At 40.8% G+C, this 27,176-nt stretch overlaps 1 protein-coding gene across 2 annotated transcripts; it reads right to left on the reverse strand.

The window, feature by feature from the left end:
• Positions 1-26,939, reverse strand: LOC145452965 (adhesion G protein-coupled receptor L3-like). 2 transcript variants are annotated; one of them, XM_080331095.1, is made up of 22 exons: positions 20,276-26,939; positions 18,715-18,836; positions 18,534-18,646; positions 17,959-18,068; positions 15,591-15,853; positions 13,477-13,680; positions 12,977-13,277; positions 11,616-11,861; positions 11,273-11,395; positions 10,980-11,131; positions 9,200-9,371; positions 8,837-9,025; positions 8,141-8,310; positions 7,935-7,981; positions 7,347-7,574; positions 6,581-6,834; positions 6,201-6,423; positions 5,181-5,349; positions 4,018-4,173; positions 3,529-3,610; positions 2,551-2,712; positions 1,057-1,199 (listed from the first exon to the last, which is right to left on the reverse strand). In XM_080331095.1, coding segments are annotated over exons 1-22 (3,555 nt in total). In that variant the 5' UTR covers positions 20,343-26,939; the 3' UTR covers positions 1,057-1,197. The 2 variants fall into 2 exon arrangements, with proteins under 2 accessions (XP_080187220.1, XP_080187221.1); XM_080331094.1 differs by lacking the exon at positions 2,551-2,712 and having other exon boundaries at positions 1-1,199; positions 20,276-26,938.
• Between the last annotated feature and the right edge of the window lie 237 nt (positions 26,940-27,176).

Genomic DNA, 27,176 nt, shown 5'->3' on the forward strand with positions numbered 1-27,176 from the left:
AACGAACAACACACACGCGAAACGGGATGAAACAGAAAATAATCACAATGCATAGAAATCAGCAACGCTTTTGGGTCACAACCCGGTGACGGATCTCTGCATGTTATGAAATCGCGGACATTGCGGCCGTGGTGAAAATTCGTGAGGGGTGTAAAAATCGTACGAATTGCTTCTGCGTATGCTCCTAGACCGCGGATGGGGCGCGGGAACGTTGGTCGGGGGCGTAGGGGGCATGTAAGGAGGGTGTCCTAAAGTGTCGTGGCGCGAATTAGCACACCCATCAGATTCCGTGATCATTTCGACTTCCAAATCGTTTTCATCTATTTTACAATTGTGACGTATAAATTGACGCTTTACGTCATCGCAACGCGGCTTTCTGCATATAGGCTCTTCGTAGTGTGAGCTATTTGCGCCTGAAAGCTGTTTACTGGCAGACGAGCAACCGCTGCTGACACTACAATCTGTCACGATAGGGTCATCAGAATCGCTGCTTAGCGATTTTCTTTTGGGGTTACCCCTATTTGGGGTAAACACAGGCTTGGGTTGGAATCTGGGACGATTCGGGGACTGTTTTGGGGGTGACATTCGGTAACTAGCCGACGAAGAAATACGCTGTTTTGGAGCGCTGTCCAGGGATAGTCTGTGAGGGTGGTCGGACCTGATTGTACCAGGACGCGGTGGTTGGCCTGATCTAGTCGAATCAAAGTTAAGGACATTGTCCATAGATCGTCTTGATAAAGAAGGGTGGCGCTGTAAACCTATGCCTGAATCTCGTTTTGTGTTGAAATTTTCGTCTAAACTTCTCCGAAAAGAGCGTGAATTTTGCCCCCTGGCCCAACTAGCCCGGGTCGGGTTGTTGTTGATGACGTCGTCAGTGTTGCGAGTAAAACTACGTGTGTCACTTTTCGGAGTGCCGGGAAACTCTCCTTGTATGACCCTCCCGAATTGGTCTCTTTGCGGTACTTTGCCTGTCCCGAAATCACCCAACGCCCTGGCCTGCCCTGGAAAGATTAAGTAATCGTCCGGGTGGTAGTGGTGTTGGAGGTGGTCGTATTTTTCGGTTTCTCTGGTCCTGCTGATTATTACGTTGCTTCTGGCGTTGTGGTTTGGCGGGGGTAGGAAGACCTCGTCTTCGTGAAGATAATTTCTGTCGACTGGGTAAGGAGGCCGGTTGAGGGGCACGAGGCTGGTGGTAGGTTCTGAAACGTGAATAAGAATATTTTAAAATCATCGATTTTTTGCGGTTTTTGAACAAAAAAAATCAGCCAATAAAAGGCTAATATGCGTGAAGATAAACTGCAATTTGAACGCAAAAGTGATCAGTAAACGCTTGGGAGTCGGAGAATTTCAACTTTTTGGAACAACCTTTTGCTTACTTGCGGTACTAACTCGAGAGTTCATGTTTCCAGACTAATTCCACTTCTACTTGAAACGTCTTTAGCCCGCAAGGCTTACTTTTTGCGCTTCGTATTTTTAAAAGTTAAAACCCTTTTAAGGACAAGTTTCTCAAAGTATTCAGGTTTTGACTTCTTGTACTATGTATTCAATCGATTGTGTGTTTGAAGGGCTAGGCTACCCCTCAAAATAGAATCTCAGTGATACACCCATACCTTACAAACTAACGACGGAATCTTTTTGAAATTTGGACACAAGGTGCTTTCAAACGTTGTTGAAAATTTGGAGAAAAATGGCAGACGGTTTTTTTACTTTCGTTGGATTTTATGATTTTTCAAAGTAATTTTATGCTAACTTTTTTCTGGCAGAACTCTTCAGTTAAATTTTGTGTTGGTGCTCTTTGTAGATTATAAGTACCCCCAAGTTCTGGATGAAAGGCTTTTATTGTCCCAACAAGTGTTATTTTGAGGAAATATATAATTCTTTTTACAAAATTCCAAAATTGGCAAATTTTTGACTTGGATGAACCTAAAGGAGAGACCCCTTACTTATAAAACATAAACCATTTCATTTGGCGAATAGTCCCAACATACTCCAACCTCCAACCTTCACGTTAATTGGACGATTTTTTCTGCCTCTAAAATGATTCATAACTTTCAAGGTACGAAAAAATAGAATTTTGATATTTTAGACCATTTGTAGTCATTTTGCGTTAGCTGCGGGGATGCGCTTTGCAATTTCGGAAACAGAAACCTCAGATTAACTGCATAAAGTATGCGACACCTAGAGTAAATCTAAATTTTGAAGCTACTCCCTTGAGGACTTTTCAGGCCGTATATATGTTCTAGTTTAGACACGACTTGGAAGTTGCTATACTTCTACTAAGATATTCATGGAGACATTTCTACTCCCACTCTGCTAACATACACGCGTCAAGAGAAATTGCAACTTAAACAAAAATCCATCACATGTGAACCTGTTAAATACGAAAATAATCAGCAACGCAAAAAGGCCATGCACATGATCGCATTTCAGGAGCTATAAACAAACTCAGCGTGGACAGAAAGTGCTTCACCACTCTCAATATCGTGCAGTGTATAATCATGAATGCTTCTTAACGCAAACCAACGGGCGTGACATGACTCTTACACGTACAGGAGCTCTTTTTGGAAGTCAAAGTTTCGGAGCGCTGGACATTGCGAGACAGCGTGGTTACCGGGCTGCGTTCGTAGTAAACGGCCCGCGTCAGCGTGGACGTGGGGCTGACCTCGTAGTATATGTGGCGAGACATGGTAGACGGGGGACTCCATTCGTATCCTTGCAAGAAACCGTGATTTATGTGACTGGCCAAGTTTTGAGCAAACGACACAATTAGACACGATTGAGGGCGTGGGTTTACAATCGCAAAACTAACCCAAATTTCAAACCAAACCCAGATATTAGCCCGTACCCATACCACCACCCTAATCTAACTCCTTCCTTTAACCCACATGCTCATTGCTCAATTGCAGCATGTCCAAGTGTCGCATGATCTTATCTCGCATGCCCATATGTCGAGACTGGAATTAGAATTATAGCCGCGCATTTATTTCAAATCTGTTTAGAGTTTGAATTATTGAATTCGCGAAAACGTGGAAATTGAATTAAGTTCATTTCGTATGAAATCAGAATTCAATCTCGTAAGCACGAGAGTGGCAATTGTCTGTGCAGCAAACTTGACTCGTTTCGCACTATACAGTTCTTCTCCTGTAGCATTTTCAGGGAAACCAAAAATTATATTAGAATTAGAGCAAAGAACCTTTTAATGAATTAGATTCGATTTATTATCTAATTGTACAAGTCTGCTTGACAGCAACCTTCAAGTACTGTACCACCAATCAGTTAATTTTATCAGATAGCACACCGGGTGTATATTTATCGTCATAGCCTACTGCCTGACACCGGGAAGGTACATAGCTAATCTGGATGTGAGAAACCGGTAATGGCTTTGTATCGCACCCTAAACGTGATAACGCCAGACATCAAGCCTGTAGTAATGAAGACAAGTGTATCTGTCATTCAATCATTTCGCCGCTGATGTTAAGGCTATAGTTTCGCTGCTTAGAAAGAAAAAATCGTGAAGCAGAAGTTTACCTCCGTTGCGTTCTGCATTGGCGAATTCATCGGAATTCCTCGGCGCTACAGTCTCGCTCCACATACGCCGCAGCTGACTTTGCTGAAACATAACATGATATTCTATAGACAACGGTATGTTTGACAACAATTAAACCTTGTTTCAGTCGAATATATGTCCGTATAGACAAGCATAGCCATCGCATTACCACGTGAATAGTTTTCAGCAACTTTCTTGTAAGTGTGCGAGCATTTATAATTTTTCTAGTTTGCCAAAAGCCATAAAAGTTTGGGAGCCATCGGTACAGTGCGAAACGAACCAAGCTCGGTGTAAAGACATTTGCCATTCTCGTGCTGATGAGAATGATACGAAATTGGTATGACATGAACTTGATGTCATTCGATTGCGATTTCCAAGTTTTTGCGAATTCAGCAATTCTAATTCTAATCGAATTTATAAAAGTCGAAAAATTTCAACTTTTCCAACTTTGCTTTCTCTACGATTCATACCTGAAGCGATGCGTTGGTGGTGATGCCGGATCCGACCGGATATCGTCCCGGAGTGAATTTCTTCGAAAAGGAGGAGCTGTTGGACAGGTACGAGCCGTGGCCCAGGCTTTCGCAGCACGGCAAACGGCTAAAAAATCGCCGGTATTCCTTGCGGACCTGCGTGGGATGATGGTGGATTTATTGTTTTCTGAAATCTATACAAGCGGTATACAATCTATACAGCGTTACGTCAACCGCGCTTCCTGACTCCTGAATAATGCATAAAGTGAGTATTGCGGAGACACACGGCCAGCCATAAACCATCAAAATGGGTTCAATCGTGGCCAAACATACCATAGAGCAGGGATACTCAACTGTCTTTGATCAAAGGTTCATATCATGGATGTAATGACTCGAGTCGTGATTTTTCGGTGACTCCACTTGACTATTTAGGAAAATGACTATACTTGAGTCAATTCGTGTATTGACACGACTTACACTCGAATCATTGCGCATGACCCGACCAGGTCATGTGACTCGAATCTCGGACACCCGACACAGGCACAAGGTTGTGAGTCCCAACTACCAAGTCCATCTTGTTGTTTTAGATTCACCGCGAGTCAAGTCGAGTCATTTTCAATTCATCCCCGAGTCATGACCGAGTTCAAGTCGAGGTTCTAAGGGTTGAATCCGAGTCATAGTGTTGGGACTCGAGTGCGAGTCCAAGTCATTGTGTTCACAATTCAGTTTTTAGAGTTCAATTCATGTTCAACCCACTGTTTTAGAACTCTGCTTGGGTCATATCGAATGCCTCGCATTCCGAATATACTAATGATCCTCATTCTTAGCAGTTTCTGGTCATAATATTCGTGAGCGAGTACTGATGGGCTATAGACGAAAACCCAATAATGTGGAGCTTTATACTCTTCTTCGAAGTTACAATGAAATGCCTGTCTCGGGCATCCGAGTCCGGATCTGTGTACAATTCGAGTCAATACACGAATTTTCAGTATTACATGAGGATGGGAAATGTCTGTTCATGAGCTTGCCGCCCTTTCTCTCCAATTAGACTCATCAGACAACTTGAATTTTCAAGTCATGTCGAGTCACCCACAAATTGCGACTCGAGTCGGATTCAAGTCGAGTCACTACGGCCCTGGGTATGGCTTGTTCGATGCGCCTACCTTTCTCGGCAAGATGCAGTGAAAAATGTAGATGAACATCCCTTGGAACGCATTGAAGATGCAGAAGAGATACGCCAGGATGGCTGTGTTTTCGTTGATCCACACGATGCCGATCCCCCACGTAATGCCCAGCAGGAAAAGCAATACCGATGCCCCGCGTACGGACGCTCTGCAAGTCGAGATGGTCGGTAACAAACTACATCAAAAAATCACGAAGCACTCGAGTAGATTTTGCTTGCTTTAACAGCTTACAAATCGTTTTGTGTGTTTGTAATTCATCTTCTACGTTAAGATATTTTCAGGCAAAACTATGGGCCCTCCTTTAGTATGCGTCCCATAACAAACTAATGTTCCCCATTAAACCAATAAATGTTTCCCACGAAAGCCACACCCAAATATATAAACGTCAAAATCTGTAGTGTTTCGGGCTGGGGGTTTGAGATATTATGGTTGTGGTGACTGATATTAGGATTGGGGGATGACGGATGAGGGAGGGACGATAGGGTTAGATTTGGGTTTATGGATATTATCCCTCGCTCCTAACCCTCATTTCGCCAACCCAAACGCCATCCCGCAACCCTAGGGTTACCATATTTTGAGATCCGAAAAAAAGACACTTTATACAAGTTACAAAGCACATAAAAACGGATTTTGACAGAAAATATTTTCGGGTTGGCTAGAAAAAAGGTCATTTTTCCTATGTTGACCTTTTTTTAGTAAACCTTGCTCTCACTGCCGTCAAAACCAATATTTCGCGTCATTTATTCCGTATTTTAGATGTTCGTGTACCATAGCCTGCCCCTAGAAACTATAAATGAGGATATTTGGGTTTCCTCTGAGGACATTTTCGATTTCTTGCAAAATGAGGACAAATCCTGCTAAAGGAGGAAGTATAATAACCCTACGGAATATCCGTCATCACCACAATCCTAGTATTAGTCATTTGGCATCGTTTGCATGTAAATTGATTACAACAATTCGCAAAGTACTCTACCTCGTAAAACACACGCATTCACTCACTTGACTGAATTGATTTTACTGACATCAGCAAAAGCGAGGGAGTGGACGTACATCTTGTAAACGGCTATCGACAGAAAAGCCAAGTTTGCGAGGATGATGGCTAGCACGGGACCCACGAAGCTCCAGATGAATCCGGTATCTATCCGGAGCCAGCATGCGTCTTCGGTGCCGTATCCGGTGGGCTCCGAGGCCACTGATATCCCGACGACCAGGGCTGGTATACCTGCGATATTGGATTGATGTCATCAGTATATGGATTGGAAGAGAGTGACAATTTACTGCGTTTAAACAACCTTTAGCCGAGTAGCAATGCCGACTACGTGATTACCTCTATCTAATAATAGTATATAAGAGCTAGGTTCATACCCAACACCACTTACCATATCCGCACAGATAATACCACTTCCATCTCGACTCGGCCTCAAACACTTCCACCAGCATCACGTACAGCATGAAGCCTTCCACCGCCATCCACAGAAACGCGGCCAGAAAGAAGTAATGCAAAACCCCGGCTATCACGGAACACGCCAGTTCGTTTTGTGTCTGTCCGATGCCGAACAAAAACAAGGTCTCGGCGACCAGCAGACAGACGCACAGGTGCTTGTGGACTGAGGTGCGGTCGCTGTGGAGGTTTCTGGAAACGGGGATGCGTGTTTACGTTGTTTAGTTGCAAACATGGGCGTGGGAATTTCTGTATTCTAGCTGCACAAGTTTATACTGTACCATGTACGCTTGGGCTGTTCAAGGTTTTACTGGCTACATCATAAAATTTTTGGCTTGCCTAAAAAAAACTCTTCATACCAATTTTTTCGCTCAACTCCAACTTATATGATGAAAACGTTGTGGATTTATTTAATAAAAATAAATATAAAATATTATCAAATTTTACTGGCTCCTCCATAAAATTGTTAAGGTTTTCTGAAAAAACGATGCACAACGAATTCGGCTCAATTCCAACCAGTAGAAGCGAAGTTATTGGAGTACTAAATTTGGTATTTGAAAAAAAGTATTAACGGTGACAAATTCTTCAATCATTTATCATAGATCTATCTATCGTAAATACTATGATTTCAAATCCTAAATTTTAAACGTCAATAACTCCGCTTGTAAGGGATGGAATTGAGCCAAATTGGGTCAAATCCGTACCTGAAATACGCGAAAGTCGCTATGCACAGAACCAAGCACACGATCGAGATCGAGATCCCGACTTTTGTGATGATGTCCAAGGCCCTGTCGTGATATTTCGAGACTTCAACTCCGGCGTGATTGACCAGCACTGCGAAGCTAGTCAGGTGGTCGCATTCGCAGATGGTGTGAGTCGTGTTGCCAGATTTGAAAGAACATCCCTGATCGCTCCAATTCCCTTTGCCACCACTGAAACGAATCGTGAAGATTAGCAGTGACTTCTATGTGGCTGTGCAAAATCTGATTGCGTAAAAGCGGCGTGAAGTCGCGGATTTTTGCTATGACATTTTTACAAAGTCGATATCGTACGATAACTTTTTAATTGAATAGTGATTTCATACTTAAACGTACCAGATTATTTCATTTCAATATGAATGTGCTATACGATTGTATTTTGAAGTTCTGTACCTCCAAGAAGCTCTTCAGATAACTTTTTAGAGAGACATGAGATGATTTTCCCTAACCATAAGTTCCATTGTAAAACTTCCATAGCTACAAACTATCGTAGTTTTGTATCGTTGCGTTACATTCAGTATAAAGGAAACATACCCGGCTTGAAATTCCCAGTAAACGCACCGACGAGGAGACAGTGAAGGCTGAAATTAAAGCAAATAGTTATACAAATGACATATAGTATGAGCAATATCTTGTGGTGATTTGAAATGATGCGATTAATGTGAAACTGAACTGAATCGAAGTGCCATAATTTATAATATTACCATCGTATGCAGATTGACTAGCGCTGTACCGCGTACCTCTCTGTGCTGCAAAGTAATCAAGGCCGGCGTTCGCAACGCGGCGTGGTAGCCGTGTTGCTGAAAAGTGGCCGAAATGACGCGCGAGTCGATTTCCCAATCGCTGTCGACGGAAGCGTCCAGAAAGCTGCTGAGGTTGTTGTAAAGCGTGAACACCGCGATTGCAGGCCCTGGAAAAGAATCGACGCGGTGAGTGAGCATTAAGGTTCGAGTACTTCTCGTAACCAAGTCACGTAAGACTTATGAGTTCAGCTATGCACCTCTTACGCGATTACAAAATAAATTGAATAATACATTCAGATGGTATTACGGTGTATTGAAGTTTTTTACCTCCAAGAAGCTCTTTGATTGAAAATATGCAGATGGCAATGCCACTCAATCAACAATAATTGCAAATTTGCCAATACTCATTATGAGTAAAATCATGCAGTGAATACATTCAGTCGGCGGATGCGGACCTGCTAGCGAAACAGTAAGCTTATTTCGCCATGCCACAAAGAGCTAGTGACGCGGCCTAATAGGCTATTAACGCATCCACTTAGCAACATGGGTTAACAATGTAATTCACAGCTTTCAATTTAGAAATACAATTACACATCGCAGAACATAATCCAAACTTTTTTCTCGGCCCGCAAACGTATTTTTGCTTCACATTTACCCCTACTCTAGCATAATACACACACCCGTGGTACCTACCCGTTAAACTTTGCGACATGACATCGCCCGTGGACAAGTCGATGCTGTCGCCGCCGCACGGTCCCCGCGACTCCGCGCACGTTTTCTCGCCCGGAAATGACGTCACTTCCGCTAAATCGGTCACGTTGATGACTCTTTCGCGCACCGCGATTTCCACGAGCACTTCCTCCGACGACATAACGACCGCGTCTGAAACGGATATGAACATTTGGACTTATTTATATTATTTTGTTAATATATATTTTTTTTATATTCGGTGATGCTATCGTCGATATACAATATGTTCCTTTCAATTCTCTACTAGTTGCTGACGATTACCCCATCCTATATTTAGATTGTAACAACAAGGATTTCGGAACTCACCGGATCCGGGTTCTCTCATATCCGGCGGAGTTTGCGCGATGGTGTCGGCGTACACGAAGCTCGCCTTCTCGGTCGCGTTCATCAGAGACACGGCGACCGCTGTCTGTGTGTCTGTCGCGAGTCGGGACATGGCGTCGCTGGTCAGGATGTTCGCCGAGATATACGTGATGGACTACGAAAATGAGATTGTGACGTCAGTAAAGAGAAATGAATGCAACGTGCTTGAGACTATTATAGGATTGATTACATTTACGGAATGTGTCGACACATTACTGGCCTATTTCTCATACAATGCGATTTCGAAAAAAGTAAGTATTCTAGGCCTAGTTTTGCATAACAAACTGAAAACTGTCAAGTAGAAGTGGAAGTAATCTCGTAAAATTCCACTCAATTATAACTTGGGTCGCAATTGAAACAAAAATCAATATAAAACAAACATGTTTTTTATTGTTCTTTTTTGTTTTTTTCAAACGATGACGTCACGAATCCTTAATTATGACGTCGCGCAGTGGATTGACATTTACGATTGAGAATATAGGCCACGTATGGCTCCTGTGACGAAAAATGCTCCCGACCACTGTCATAACGAACCAAGAATATCTTTAACCAGGACTACATCGCTATGCAGCATTTTTACATCCATATTTAGGTGCTATAAATGTGAAACCAACCACTTTACATCATATATGTCGACCATATCGGGTGCAAAGCGTCTGCAGGCACAATGATGGCATAATTATACAACGTATAGAAAAAACTTTGAAGGCAGTTTTTTAAAACACTGTTTAAAATATGTTTTAAATACAACCCTATTCATTATAGCAACGTAGATGAATATGCTTCTCGCAAGCATCACTGCGCAGATTTATCTTCACAATTCCGTGTGTGTCTATTACGCGATTTGACTTTTAAACGTGATATCTCTAATAAAACCTGATCGACTGCTATTCGCAATTTGTCTGCCCGCATCGTCTACGTACCAATTTCCTATCCCGAAAACGTCATAGACAAGGTGATTGCGATTTCTCTAAATTACCACCTTCCGCCGCCCTAATTTCCACGACTGACCGAATCAAAGTCGAATTCAGGAAATTTCCTTCGCAAATAAACACCAATTAACCAATCATCCGTTCGTATAGTCCTACGCACACGAAGTCGCACATTTCAGGCGGAAATTACAGGGTCTGTGGACTTGTACGCCCGCTGGGTCACGTGGAAACTCAAAGAGTGGTCGAATAGTCCGTGATTTAGTTAACACCTTAAGCGCGGTGGCTTATTATAACCTACGTGGGGCCTACAGTCATTTAGCCATCTATACACTCTCAGCGAAAAGAATGTATATTCACACGGAAAAGGTGGTACAGACAGAACACGCAGAATTTACCTCGCAATTATACAGAGGTATAAATCAAACGTAACATTTTAATCAAAATGCTGCTTGAAATACTAGAATAAGCACAAATGGAGTACGAAGTACCGTGTAAGCATGTGGGATATATAACAGAGGCGGGCAGCTTATCCAGCGGGCCCGGTATGGGAAAATGAAGTTCCTGGCAGGCCGGGTTCCTGAATCGATACATTAATCGCGTATTTATTCACCTACACAAGGAATAAATCGTATTTATCGAACTCAGAAGAATGTTTATGGAAGTCCGCACACCAATATGCTTCAATATGATTCCTGATACGCCGACTATTAACACGGCCCACTTTCCTAGTATGCTTTTGTAAAACACCGCTTGTGCGGGTCCAACGGTTGAAGTGGCAGCAGTCAATTTACCTCCACCATAGATCTGGCTTCGTCTTGACTAGGCACGGCGGCTTGTTCCAGCAATTCGTCGACGAGGGATGTTATTTCAGGCACGTCCAGATCGGAAACCTCCGCGATTTCTTCTGCTATCGAGTTCAACGCGGTCGACACCACGATAAGTCCTGTAGATAGTTCACTTCATTGACAAAAATTCAAGATTTGACAACGTGCGATGCCGGGCGATGTAACAAGTTAACGTGGTCGGTATGGGCTTGTTTCTGCCACTTTTACCGCCTCCGATAACATAGTAATAAGGTACCGACCTGATTTCACTTTGTGATCAATCTGGGCCACCCACGTGTTGCACCTGGTCACGTCAGGCCCGGCCACGTGCCAGTCCGCTTCGCGCATGGACGAATCTCTCTCGCATCTCCACGTGGCGAATTCTAAATCGTAAGCGAAACGCAGAGTAAAAAATCACTATCGTATTTGCGTGAATTTTAAAACGGTCTGTAATTGTGATTGCGGACATATATGTAGGCCGCAAAACAGTGTTTGACAATTCGATAATTCTAGTTTTATTACATGCATTTCACCGTAATTGAACTAATTACACATTTAGAAGCATCTAGTCGGCAAAGTCTGCTTGCGAGCTTATTAACTCACCCCCGTTTCGAGATGGGCATTCCACCCTGACCTGTTCGCCTACTTCGGTATCTGGCCACGTAATCCCACCGCGTAACACAGAACTGCAATATTCGACAGGCACTTGCATTCCGGGCAGTAGAGGCGGCGTAGGCTCCGTGGTTGTAGACACTGGGACGGTCGAAGTGGGGGACGGTGGGAGTATTTCTGGTTTGTAGATTGCGGTTGTGGAAGAAACAGTGGCAGGGGTGCGCGTAGTTTTCGAGTCTGAAAATGGTGATTTTGGATTTACAACGCAATTGGATGATTTCTTTGTTTTGATTTTGTGAAACGTCTGTCGATTAGGGCTGTTCCAAAATTACTTTTTTTTTCAAATTTAACTGGCTACTTGAGAAGATCGTGAGGTTGCCTAAAACAACGCTGCACACCAATTTTGACTTTTCCGAATTAGATTAGAATTAGAAATATAGCTAAACATTTTTTTTAATTAGATTAGAATTAGAATTATAACTACAGTTTTCTTTCATATTAGATTAGCATTAAAATGATAGCCACAGTTTTTTTTAAATAAGACTAGAATTGGAGTTATGACTACACATATTTTTTCCAAATTAGATTAGAATTAGAATTATATCTACAGTATTTTAGAAATAAGACTAGAATTGGAAATATAACTAGTTTTTCTTTTAAATTAGATAGGAATTAGAATTATAGCCAACGGTACAGATTTTTTTTTCAAATAAGACTAGAATTGGAATTATAACTACACAGTTTTTATTCAAATCAGATTAGAATTATAGCTACAGTTTTTTCAAATAACAAGATAATTGGCATTATAACTACACATTTTCTTTAAATTTGATTAGAATTGGAATTATAGCTACAGTTTTTTTTCAAATGAGACTAGAATTGGAATCATAACTACACAGTTTTTTTTTCAAGTTAGATTATAGAGTTTGAATAATAGCTACCGTTTTTTCTCCTAATTAAATTAGAATTAGAATTGCTAAATTCACGAAACTTTAGAAATTGAATATGTTTAGTTCGTATCAAAAATCGGGGTCGACTAAACTTAAGCACGAGAATGCAGGGATATGTAAAACTAGATATCCCTGATAAGAATGACAACTGTATGTACATCAAGCTTTGCTCGTTCAGCACTATACACTATACAGCTCTCCTGTAGCATTTTCAGGGAAAGCAGAAATTAGATTATAATTTAAATAAGAACATATAAATATTTCACTAATTCGATTAGGATTAGAATTAGAGCAAAGAAACATTCAACAAATCAGATTAGAATTTGATTATACAGGCATTTCGCTTTAATTAGACAACCAGAGTCATCTAGTTACCAAAGTCTGCTGGAAATAGGAATTTACCTTCGGAAGGATCCTTCCCGTCAAAATTCAGTTTGTACTGTATCGCTTTCCCCCCTACTGCGTCCCAAGAATACAACAACTGTTCCCGCGGGTTGTACGAGATAGTGAGAGGCTTGTGGCGTAGGAAATGGTTTCGCGCTTGGTCGAAAGGCAGACTCAAGCTTTTGGACTTGTGTTTCCTGGCGTTCGTGTTGAAGGAATAATCCACCACGCCTGAATTTACGCCGACAGCGTAAAGGACCCCGCATATCATGAACGTGTGAGAAGACTGCGCTCTGCGATGTGCTGTCACCCAGGTTTTCTAAACGATATGAAATAAGTATTCAGAGGTGGTCAATAGGGTTGTTCAAATATAACTTCAGCTATCAGCTAAAATTGTTAGGTTGCTGTGTATCGTTTTATTATATCGTCGATGGGTGGCATACCTTTGTCTATCTCCATCGATTTTACGAGAATACGGTGGCCTTTTTACAACCAAACTCCATCAAATTAAAACTTACAGTAACTGTGAGATGGTCCTTGTCCACTTTCTTGATAGCCAGCGCCCCGTTGCCGCGCGTGTACGCTACCCACAATCCTTGCTCGTCTACCGACAGGGTCATATTTTGCAGCCGTCTCACACCACCTGTGCGGTCCGTGATTTCAAATTCCTTGGCTACCGTCTTCGACATCAAATTGTAACGGACTAACACGCGGCTGTTTTCCTGTGGAACAAAAAACGACGGGGTGTTACATAATCGTGCGAATTAGTGTATATGTAGTAGTAGTAGGGTTGTTTTTTCACCTGTTTGATAAAATTGTTAGGTTGACTAAGAAACGTTCCACGCCAAATTTGACTCCATTCCAAGGAGTACAAGTGAAGCTATTGCAGTTGGAAAATTTTGAATTCATCATAATATTTTTCTTTAATTAGCTGTCTTCCCATGAAATTGTTACGCTGTATAAAAAGCCCACGCAGTTATAATACTTGTCTGTTCTCTACCCAAAACATCAATGGATATTAGATGATAGAATATCTCTGCAATCTACAAACGAAAAGCATATAATATGGTGCGATTTAACAAGGCTTATATGTATAACTGTGCATTCCGAAACGGTCAGCCTAACGTCGCCATAATTCTCCAGTCAACTGAATTTGCTGCATTTTGGATAATGGGGTGTAGAAGTTTTTTTTGTCATCGTAAATGTCCTTTGTCGCTACACATAGACGGACTATTTTCTAGTCCATTAGCGTGGTCGGGCTGTTTATGTTTTGGTTGACAGACATCCGACACTATCCGACGAATTCTTTGATTCGTGAACCCTACAAGCAAAAAGCTTTCTTGATGATTGCCGTTGCGCGGATATACTCCCTCAAATGACCTTACTCTTTTGAATTATAAGTCCAGCAACGTGAAAAGCGGGTTACTACAGTCGGAAAGCGGTCACTGCAAAGCTTATTTTATACCAACGTACGCGTAACTCCATGTATCAAGTAACGGTCTCGGGTTAAGTTACAGCAACGCTCTATATACCGTATCGACTTGCATGCGCTATATGTCAGCTGGGTGGGTTTGTGTACAGTGCGGCCTAATCCGTAGGCGATAGGTTACATTTCGAGTGCTATTAGGAAGGATTTTCGGAGTCGGATAACACCGCAATCGACGGATCGACACCGCTAGTCTGTAGACGGTCGTATTTGGACTTGTTGAACCCGGCATACTTTAAGCGGGCTTAGCAGAGTCGGGTTGCGGTATAAGTAGCGGTTTTGCGGAAGGCAAGTATTTTTACTTCCATATTTTCGGGTTTGCGTAGCTGCGATTGAAAGGGGATTAAAAATATCGATTCCGAAAGTCTGGAGGTCAGTTTTGTTGATGTTTCAGCAGATATAGTAGGAATGTGATACAGGGACTTCGCGCCCTTGATGATAAGATACAGTGGGCTACCACGAAAAGGCACTGAGAATATTACAAAAGCATGAAGGCATTCCCCATAAAGAAAACAGTAATTTGGATGTAGGCTATATCTAAGTATTCGAAACTGAATCGTGCAATAATAATAAAATATCCCGCTCCCTGGCATCCCCAAGATTTATCCACGAAAATTATACTTTCGATAGTATTTCACACTCTGGAAGGCTGTAAACCTCGATTGGCCGTATCGCAGCATACGAAGAGTGTAGTAGCCTACAAAGCTACACAAGCTAGTGGCAATGACAGCATTGCCACAAAGTACGTGGTCAAAAAATACCAAATTTTCTTTAGCGTGATGCAGAATATATAAATATGCATTATATTCTTCGCGGTGTCATACAAGGTACATATTTGAAATTTCCACTATCGTACTATTATGAAGTCATAACGAGTAGTGCTTGAATGCTTTAATCAAGATCGAAGCCTAATAGCCGATCCAGAATCGTATTATTTGCCTAACTCCAAATATTTGGTCCCTGCGGTTCTTCATGTTACAGTTAACGGTGCTCAATATACAACTGTCCAAATCTTGATGTGATGAAAGATTGGCGTTTGGGAGTGAGCAATTGTAGTTTCGTTGTCAAAGCCCGTAGCTATTATGGTACTTCGATAAGACAGTCCACCAATCGATAAATTCCGCGTACAAGTTCTTGTAAACATACCTTGAAATAGTAAAGATTCCTGTCGTACACCACGAACTGTAACCCAGCCACGTTGTTCGGCAGCGCGTAGCTTGTCAGGCGGTTTCCAAGTTTGAAGTCCTCCCAAGAGGAGTATTCGAACACTGCGTTCCCGCTTGACGCGTAAAAAACATGGTGTTCGTTGAATAGCGGGTCTTTGGTCCATGTTGCGGGCTTACGATGGCCAGCTATCTTTGCAGACATTTCCTGGCCGATTCCGGTTAAGATTCCGGGGCAGTTGAATACTGAAATTAAAGTAGTAAGGCTTTAACTACAAATTTAGGATTTCAAATCATGGTAGTTACCGTGGGTAGATTTGCAATAACGAATTGAAGAATTTTCACCGTAAATACTATTTTTTCAAATCCAAAATTTTGTACTCCAATAACTTCGCTTCTACTGGTTTGAATTAAGCCAAATTTGCTGCACAACGTTTTTTCTAGACAGCATAACAATTTCGTAGGGTAGCCAGTCAAATTTCAAATTTTTTATTATTTTGAAAATTTATTGAATAAATCGAAAACCTTTTCTTGTGTAGCAATGCTTTTATAGGTTAGAATCGAGCCAGAACTTGTGTGCAGCGTTTTTTAGGCAACCTAACAATTTTATCCGTAAGTGAAATCTGTACGATATCTATAGGCTGATTTACGCATCACGCAGCACTTGTAAATCAATACGCAAATGGACTCGTCCACGCGTCCCTTCCGCTGCGATTTTACGCGCACGAGTTGATTTGGAATTCGCGCGGCGATAACGGACTGTTCAAGCTGTCACGGTCATGCAGCAGAAGGTTTAGTGCTGTCTGCACCCGGCGGAAGTCATATCGACAGTCGCTGGTCAGCGGACTTGCGGTAATGCTGCGTGAAATCAATGCGCTCAGATTTCACGACCTCAGAGGGCTTAGTCGTAAAGGTATTTATTTCAAGCTATTCGTTGACGGTTGTCCAATAGTCGTGATGGTAACAGACTATTATGACTACAGCGGCGGACATATAACTATAGTCAGGCACTATTTTTCCTAACTTAACACTGCGCAACGTGAAGTGTTTCAACTATAACTTTTCTATATTATTAACTGAATATATCCACGATAATAGGTAGGCGGCCCAAGCATCTCTTTTCGACTAGTTGTAAAAAAACGTGAGAAATCGTAAAACTGATACGCAGGCGTAGGTATCGCACAATATTGGAATCACTGACATCATTACATAAACTAATAGCAACGTTCGCACATCATGTCAAGTGTTTTGCACAGGGCGGCAAATTCCTCATTAGTGTAATTTCCCGAAAAACACCGCATTTTATACTATGATTACACAGTATGCATACCAATCAATCTAAAACGTTTCAATTAATTAGATGTACGGTCGCTACCGTGTGCACGAAAGGAAATCTTACTTGAACTCTCGTGAAATAACACGTCCCGGAACCAAAGTCGGTCAACAAGATAATTTTTATCTTTCTAAAATTACATTAGAACTAGAATTACTCGGAATTCGCAAAGGCGCGGAAATTGAATTAAATTCAGAATTGTGAAGAACTACAGCAACAATCAAATTCAGATCATACCAAACCAGAGTTCATTCTAATAAGAATCATAACGGCAAATATCTGCACCAGTCTTGAACAACTAAATAATTCCAGTTGTATTATTTGACTAATTAGAGCGAAATGCCGATAATCGAATTTGTGAAATATTTCTTAGCTGCAATTGTAATTCTAATATCATTTATGAAATGTTTCTACAGGAGAGCTGTAAAGTGCAGAGCGAGCCAAGCTAGCTGTACAGACATTTGCTATTCTCACGGTCAAAAGAATGATATTGACGAAACTTCATTCAATGTCCTAGTTTTCGGGAATTCAGTAATTCGAATCTATTTTTTTAATTATGATGTAATTTGAAAAAAAATGGGTAAATGCAAGTTGCTGTGATCATAGAAGCTGTAATTCTAATTCTAATCTAATTTCGATCCAAGTCTGCGCACCGTTTCGCACTATTCAGTTCTATTGTACTATTTAAAAAAAATAGATTACAATTAAATTTAGAGCATAAAAACATCTCATAATTTAGATTACAGTTGAATAACAATCAGAACCAAATTATCTACTAGTTCCCCCAGTTTTGTTTGGTTATTTTCTTGACCTAATCTCTAGTGGCGGGTCGCTTTTACGCTTAGCAATGCGATGCTCATGAATCATCGGATAAATGCAGAATGCAGATGTTCTTCCAAATAATGATGCCGGTTGGCACAATCGATTTAAGAAACGTACAGGGAGATCTGTGTAAACCTGGATATAGGGTTGTTGGGCACACTGAATCATTGCACACACCTAAGAATATAACACTTACTGTATCTCACGCAGTTGAACTTGGTTTCCAGGTATTTCATAGTTCCCGGGCATGGATCGGGAAATATATCGGACGACACTAGGAATGAGCATTCCGTTTCATTATCGCACCTGAAATTACAACAAAATTGTTCGTTTACATTGGATTTTGTAATTTATTAACTGTAAGGTCCTTCACCTAATATGTGTTACACGACGACAGAACGTAACTCAGAAGTATGTCGCAGTTATAAATTATACGTGTGTACGTGCATAGTCTGCATACTTAGCATACCTTCCTGCGTCCCTAGGCGCCGGCATGTAAATTGTGTGTTTGATCTATAACGTGGTGTAAGTCTGAGATAGGTTCTGGTTTGGGGCATCACGGGTGTATATTCACAGTTCACGCCCGTATATCACGGGTGGCGCATGGATGTTAATACACACACAGTCTTTTCGAGGGAACTTATTTCCTGGTTGTACTGTGCCTGTAATTCTCCGTCATTTTCAAAGCAAGTTATACCACACCACAGACCGCAATCATATAATCCAGCCCGATGCTAAAACAAGGCTTAAAATATTGTCAAGATTTTATACCTTTCAGAAACAATGTCGTAAGCGCCCGCCAAGGCGCAGTTAGTGTTCTCAACCAGGTCAGACGAAGCGCTACATATGTCTTGAGATCGCCGGCCGTATTCAGCAGATACGATCTAAAATTTACGTTCGATAAATCTCGTCATTAAACTTGAACTGATGATTGTATAATGTATATGCAGACCTGGATTACGTCTTGTCCGGGACATCTCATGTGTATCGGATACTTTTCGCATTCCGTCTCAGACCGTACCGGGAAACCGTTCATGGAATTCGGTTCCTCGTCTGGCCAACCCCACCCTGCCGCTGAAATTAAATTAAAAATTAATTTCGTCAATACCGTCGCCGTTTTCAAAGGCTTAAAAATCGCGGTCAACATTCCGTGTACGCACAGCCAAAGAATCGATGGTTCGTGTCGAAATTTACGATATAAAGCGTAGCACAATATCGCACGGAGTCTCTCCATACGTAACTTGATGGGTAAGTTATAATTTACGATAATTCGATCATAAATTATAGGCGTGCTGGCTGAATAATTCATGTCTTAACGTACGCAATTCACAATACTCTGACGTGGCGAGTATTTTCATTATTATAACACAGGACGGTTGTGTCATCGCGATTACATAGTCGCATGTAATCTAGGGTAGCTTTGGCTGAATTTAAAAGTCGTGGGAACACGGGATTACAGAACATGATCAAATTAAAAGGTATCTATCAGCTCTCATTGTCTGAATATACCTCGAGACACGGGGTAATAAAAGACCAGGGTTGTTACGGCGTTTGCCCGGAACTTTATGGGCAATTTTACTAATCTTGGCAAACAATAGAGCTAATATTCTGATAGGCATGCCGCGGTGACTAAAACTAAATGGAAAACTAGTAGAGACGTTTATAGTATCTTCATTTATAGAAGCGTAAATCAACAGCTTTGTTTGTAACGAGCTACATATTGGCTTCATAATGTGTCTTTTCGGCGATATATGAATTTCCTGCCCTGGAGAAGACTCGAACTAATTAGAGAGAAATTCCGGTGATCTAATTTCAATATAATTTGCGAAACGTTTCTTTGCTCAAATTCCAATTCTCATCTAATTTGTGAAATGTTTCTATGCTCTAATTTTAATTCGAATCTAATTTCTGGTTTCCGTGAAAATGCTACACGAGAATTGTAGAGTACGAAACCAGCCAAGCTTGCCGGACAAACATATATTTGCAGACTCTATGATTTGATATGAACTAAATTTCATTCAATGCCGAAGTTTTCGTGAATTTAGTAATTCGAATTCGAATTTGATTGGGAAAAAACTATGTAGCTATTATTAAAATTCAGAATAAACTGTGTAGCTATAATTCTAATCTAATTTTTTTTTAAAACTGTGTATAGTTATAATTCCAATTCTAGTCTAATTTGGAAGTAAAGTGTGTAGCTATAATTCTAATTCAAATCTAATTTGGAAATGATGAAAATTGTATAGTTGCTTCAAGTCTTTGCTTTAGTTAGATGATGTTGACAATGCGTGTCAGCGGGAGGCGATGCCATCACGACCATCGTTAAGTTAGGGTTTAGAAATTAGTGATCTATTGTTATGGGTGATAATTTATTCACGCTAGCTATCTAGAGTCAAGTCATGTCCTTCGTAATAAAAGTTCAATGTGTCACTTCATATCGAATTCAGTCCAAAACTAAGTAGCATACGAATGAGAATTGGCCAGTATGAATGTTTGGAAACAGACAATCTTACCTTGCGCTTTCAAGTGTGAGATGCTGCATAATACATAAAAAAGACATTTCCCGTACGTCCGGAGCATTATCTCTTTTCGATCTTGCCTTTACGATTGACGCTTCACTGCAGCATTAATATTGATGTCTCGGGAACATCGATACAAATCTTAACGCGAATTCAAAATATGCTATAGGATGATCTGTAAAATTCGTGTCACACTTCATTAGATACACCTCTCAGGAACATATGTCAGGTCTCATTGCCTCCTATCGCGATCAGTTAACTGCCGTGCATCCTCCAAAGACCACACTGAATATATCGACTGTTAGATCACTTAAACCGCAAACAATAGTACTACCATTTATTAACTAAACATATACGCTCGTTTACCCAATAAAACACATAATGCCTGTGAAATTATACTACATATCGGAGCACTGCTTCATATTTGCAACAATACTGCCAAACATCTAAGGCGATAACGACTTCCGCACGTTTGAATGAGCAAATGAAGTCACTGTTAGTCTAATGGTAATACCTAACTACCGAGCTGCGCCGCAAACACATCCCAAATTTCACGGGTCTAAACTGTGACATTGAAAGATAATGAACTATCAAAGGCAGGATCAATAACATCCCATTACCGCAAGCCTTCAGGTTCTCAACTAGCCGTCCCACGAGCCTCGTCGCTCACAGAAAATTGCCAATCGTGTGCTACTATTTCCAGAAATTACGCACACAGTAATTAGACAGCCCTAGTGCGAAAAAATTGGATATTTAATTTTGAAGCAGCAAGATTTCCCTTTCACTTGAATAGTATTTTCATAGTAATAGTATATTCAAAACAATACGAATATACTATTCACTTGCATATTGAAGTTCTGTACCTCCACGAAGCTCATCAATTTCCTTCAATAATTCGAGTTCAACACAGACAGTATAGAATATGTGTGCTAAAATCGAGATGCTACATAACCGATATAGTATGTTTACAATACATACGTAATCTTGCAAGCCCAGGTTTGGTATGATAGACATTTATATAAAGAGAAAATCTAAAATTCGCGTCTTTTAAAAAGTTGGTTTTTGTAAGAAAGCTCATAGCACTTTGATACAATTCTTTGTAACCTCATTCGATGCAACTTCATTGAATTGATATGGAATACTTGCGCCGCATTGTATTTAAGCAAAACGGTTTCTCTTATTGGATAACGATTTTTCTTACAGCCCTGTTGTCAATGCAGAATCGTCATATGTGCAGTTCACCGTTTCGCTAGGCTCAAATTAACCGCTAATCCCGGTTAATCCTAAATCTATAAGATAGAATCGACTTTTCTCAATTGATACACGTTCTTGATTTATCAAACCTTTCTTATCTTATTTGGTACGATTGGTCCCCCGAATACCGTGGCAGTACGCGCAACGTCTGAAGGACCTTTTCTCATTTACGCTTGTTAGTGACCGAGGAATAATAGTCGGGGTTGTGGCGTCTTGCAGTCGAACATTGACTGGAATTTCACGGATTTTTTACTAGGAATGATCGATTAGTGTCGCTCTGCCGTGATCTCCCGATACACCTTAATATCAGTGACAAATCAGTGAAAATACTATTATAAAAGACGCGTTATCTGACTTCACGGTGTCAACTGACATCCGCATGGTCCGTCCAGTATGTTTACACGTGTTGGGAAGTAACGGCTGTCGGCAAAATATCATATTTCAGAATGGTACAAACTATACTGGCTTTTCAAAATGCGCAACTAGAACTAGAACTACTCGCTTCCTAAAAATCTCAACTAGAACTAGAACCAACTACCTTTATCAATCTGCGACTACTTAACAACAACTCAAACTTACATGATTCAATTTTGAATCAATCAAATTACATTTGCGGTTTGCATAGGAGGGGTGTCGACTTCCGACCATCAAAACCCACCCCCTGGCTATACGCCCTATTCGTAGTGATGACGCCGAGCCAGATATTGCTGCAAGGACATCACACAACAGAACACCGGTATCACGATTCACGCCATAATTCACGCCAGAAGTTAGTTGACCGTCAACTAGCTATGTATTTTGTACGAACTGTCATATATACCATCTATATACCACAGACAAGAGGCATCGCATACGATATGTTTCGATACAGCCAAGTTTTTGCAATAGAGATTTGTCTAACTTCAAATGATGCACATTACACAAGCTTAGTTTTCTCGTACTACATAATGCATGTGCCAACGCGCACTTTACAAGCTCAACGAAACGTTACCTCGTTAACCTATCAATTCACTGCATCCGATTTGACATTCCTAATGCGAAATCCGTATTGGTTGGCAAATGTAAACGAACTCTAGCACAACGCAACCGCTACAAATAGATGCAAATCTAAGCTATTGTACTATAAGCTGGAAAGAAATATGTTACAGATACTGTCATTCAGTCACAGCGACAGTATATATACCCATGAAGTTTGTCATTGGACAGAACAACGTTCGTACTAGTCCAAGTCGATACAGTTGAACATTAAGTTTTTGATATATTTCGAGTTTGAGCCTGAAACTAATACATACAATAACATTCCCGATAGGCTGATGGTATAACACACAGATATAAATATAAGTTAATGACGATACGCCACAAGGCTACATACACTAACGACTAAATATAATGCAGATAACAACATGTTAAGCACACAAAAACTTAACCACGTACGTAATCACAGAAAAAGAAACAAGTGTCCTGTCTATTTTCGGTTCTACAAATCTCCAAATACACTGTCATTACGTCCGCCACATGACAATATTTCATCAACACGCGGCCTTCTCCATAAGAACAGTCAGGTATGAAATTGCCGCTGGATGTTAATTTGAAAATGGTTCGCCAATCGCCCGCCTACTGAGACGATATGAAATCTGCTTCACTTACCAAGTAATCATAAAGCTAACAACATTAACCTCACGGCTACCGCGGCGGAATCTTGTGAAACGACTTGCACGCGTGGCGACATTCGATTTATGTTGGTTCAGCAGGTTAATGCGGAATTTATACGAAGTAATGTCGCAGAAAACGAAGAATAAACTGACAATATCGCGGTAAGGGAGCTGAATTTTCAAGCAATTCAATCTCTGGACCATGTAATCAATTGTAAGACCTTATCAAACAGCGTGTTTCATCTGGTGATTCAAGTGTGCAGATAAAAATGGCGTGGAATAGGCGTGGCCTGTTCGTTAGTGCTGAAGGATCAATGAGCATTGAGCATTTAAAATGTGCGAGATAGTACTCGTGAATATAGTAAATTTAGCAGCAAACAATATAAACAATATAAATTTGGCGACATGAATATATTGTTTGCTGCTATATTGAATTTCTGTACTTTCAAAGGTCTAATTTAATGGATGGGCGCGTATACAGGTGGCACGTTGAAACCAGACGTTGACAACTAAAATTATCAATTTTAATAAAATTTCATGAATTTGATGCAAGTTACTTTTCATTAAGCTAGAATATTTAATTCTAATTTTCTTAAATTATATCGAAATACCGGTAATTTGATTGTAATCTAATTCGTGAAACGTTGATTCCCTCTAGTTCTAGTTCTAATTTAATTCGGAAAAGCTGTCTGGTTGTCTCTGTCAACAGGACCACTACTTGTAATAGCTAATCACTTTTCAAAATTCAGAACTGACCAACTAAAACACAACCAACTATATCCAATTCGGAGGTATAACAGTAATGTTATTTTATCGCAATCGGATAGGCTTTCCGCATCGACATCAGAACCAGTTTGAAATGGGAGGGGTTTCTACCTCCGAAATCCACCCGATGGCTATGCCACTGATAGTAGCTAGAGATGACTCTAAGCCAGCAATGCAATGGGGTAGTGTTTTTATTTGTTCGGAAACTACGTTTTTAAATGCGCAACTAGAATCAGAACTATACCGATAGTCTGTTAGAGTGTTATACATTCAGCTGTATTCGTAGTTTCAACAGGTCCGAACACTACCAATCATAGCGTGATATCTACACGCGGTACATAGCTGCGTACACGCACCTCGTTTGTGTTTTGGCAATTGGCGACAGACAGATATTAGCAACGTCTGCAACGGGCCTTATTGCGATTGAAACACCATCGGTCTTTCCGCGCGGAATAATCACGCACGGGAGCGTGGGAATGTCATAAGAATTACGGGAATTAATCTTCAAGTCGGAATTATTTACAGCCAATGGCGCGCTGCGTAAGTGCGTAAGCTCTCCATCGGTAACACGCGGTACCACGTTATACAACCTCGCAAATAATATACCACTCTACGGTAAACTCATAGCCGCCGACCAGGGCTATGTCTGTAACCTAGATGTATTTAATGTGGGGTTACCATATTTTGGAATCGGAAAAGGAGGACACCTTTTCACTCGAATCTACTCACTATCTTAGCTCTAAAAGCTGTAAAGGATGACGAATTGCGAAAAAGAAGCACAGTTAGGCGTCCTCGGAGGACATTTTTAAAAACCTCAAAAAGGAGAACAAATCCTCGTACAGAAGGACGTAGGTAACCCTAATTTAATGTATTGGGCCGAGAATTGCACAAGATGTGAACTTATCAAAACCCAGGTTGACGGAACTAAAGGCTATAGTCGGACACATGTTTCGAGAGGAAATATCCCATTAGCTTATCCTGCCGACGCGGTAACTATCAGCCAGGGGCGGGCAACATACAGCGCGCGTCGGGAATTGTGAGCGGACCGCAGACAGTTTCCGGTCTCATAATAACGTGGCCCGCGGCCAGGGTCTACTTACGTTTCCGACCATGAACATTAACAAGACGAAAGTTGCGTTCCTATCTAACTACCGTTCACGTGCAGCCTTTACTATGGGTTTCTACGTCCGACATTTAGCTATAATTCAAAGAACTTGTTGGTAACTTTGATCGACCACACAATCACACATGTATCCTTGACCTCAACAGCTATTGAAGTACATTACCGTACGTTAATAAATTCATTGAACACTGGTCTCTATGCTTTAAACTTGAAGTTTACATTACGTACGATTTATTCCTTATACAGCTGGAGTGGATAAACACGCGATTAATGTATCGATTCAGGAATCCGCCGCCGCCAACTAGAATTTCCCCATATCCGACCCTCCGAATGGATAACTTGTCCGTCCCAGCTCTTAGCTGTATGATCTGATATTTCTGAGCTACAATGCATCAAAGAGAATAGCCCCGCCTAATACACTGCAGCCTCTTTTTGACCCGAAGATCTGTTTTATTGAACTGTTAATACTGCTAACGTGTCGCATCTACCTTTCCCACCGCTGAACTTGTTGAATTAGCGACAACTAAGTTTTGTCAACAAGCTAGTAATAACCTTACGTGAAGGCACAATGGCGAATCTAACTAATTGCTCAATAACTTAACGAGCGGAAGTCATTCCAAAGCGAAGCTATATTCTATCAATTGCTTTTGGTGACATCACAATTTCTGCATAGCATTCTGACCTAACGTCTGAGGTCAGCACCTTGGCGAGATTATGAAAAATGTTACGAAAGGACACCGAGGTCGAATCGCTGTATAATCGTAACAATGTAACGAAGTTCAAAGCAATGTCGATAATGCAGTACCGGCAGTTAGATATATGTATTGTGCGGTAATCCATTATCATCGATACAGTGTGTTTATAACATTGGTCAAATCGAACTTGAATCGTCACCGATACACCAGACCAGGACAAATAGAAAAAAAAAATGCTATTCCAGATTCGATTAGAATTAGAATTATCTAGTTGTGAAACTATGAATCCGGACCTTGTCTGCCTCAGTATTTGCTTAGTTCTTTGTAACAAAGCCAAATCCATGGCCGTTGAGTTACAGCTGCGAGTTAGCGTTTCCAAACATGAACTTTATAAAGAATATATTTCGCATCTGCATGACCAGCGAAAACCTTCGCCACTGCCTTCGACTTGATCTCACTGGCAAGATGTAAATAATGGAAATTCTCTCACTAGCGGCGACTAACAGATCATTGAATACAATTCGCTTATTGCTTTTGCTAATACCGGATTTTGTATATAGTTATGTTGTTGTACATTTGCATGCCTGAAGATTACTTCGTGAAAGTTATACCTACCTAAGCAACTGGACCTTTGCTAAAGATAATTTAGTGCGACAGTATTGGTCTGGCCGCATCGAAAAAGCTCTTTCCATTTCATAAGCCCACGCGGTGTAACAACACCGTTCCAATATTTCAAAGCTTCGAGTGCCCTCCGAAATTCAACTAGCAAATTCCGCCAACCCGCAACCAGTTTATTTACCCGCGCGAGTGGTTACAAAGCGCGGCACTTGTGCTCGAAAATTGTTACAAGACAGCTTCGCTCAAATCAACAAATATTCCGTCACGTTCATTCAGAAGGCAAGTCCTACAATCCAAGGAGTCGAATTACTCACATATATCGCATAATTAATGACTATTTTAGGACAAGCGATGAGGCAATAGGTATTTGGGTTAAAACAGCAGAAGATTACTGGAACAGGAATGACTTCACCGCTAATCATGCGAAAAATATATTGCTATATTCATTGCCCGTGGTTAAAGTATAGTTATTTGAAGAGCTTCTTGGAGGCACAGAACCTCAATATACAATTAGATTGAAATGAACCCGAATATTTTCAGCTGACACTCGTCAAAGGTAATCGTCAGGAACTATATATATCAACCTATATCTATTGTTCTTTCCAATTCTCTACTACACTGTAAAAAATCTGGTAGATTTACTGGGAAATCTCTGTAAATTTTACCACGAATTACCGGTCGCAGCCAATTACTGTGCGTAGCTTGTCATTTTACATTTTGATATGTAATATTACCTTAATATAGCTGTAAAGTAAGTTACCAGATTTTCTTCGCAAAATTACTGACAG

This window comes from Botryllus schlosseri, chromosome 12, assembly GCF_051294905.1.
Source record: "Botryllus schlosseri isolate E-star chromosome 12, Bs_hap1, whole genome shotgun sequence".
NCBI classification, from domain to species: domain Eukaryota; kingdom Metazoa; phylum Chordata; class Ascidiacea; order Stolidobranchia; family Styelidae; genus Botryllus; species Botryllus schlosseri.

Coding starts and splice junctions, on each gene's coding strand:
- LOC145452965 (XM_080331094.1), bottom strand. CDS start 20,342: ATGCTCCGGACGTACGGGAAATGTCTTTTTTATGTATTATGCAGCATC. Junction 13,278..13,476: donor AGGACCATCTCACAGTTACT/GTAAGTTTTAAT, acceptor CATATCGTTTAG/AAAACCTGGGTGACAGCACA. Junction 6,424..6,580: donor GTATTATCTGTGCGGATATG/GTAAGTGGTGTT, acceptor CCAATATCGCAG/GTATACCAGCCCTGGTCGTC.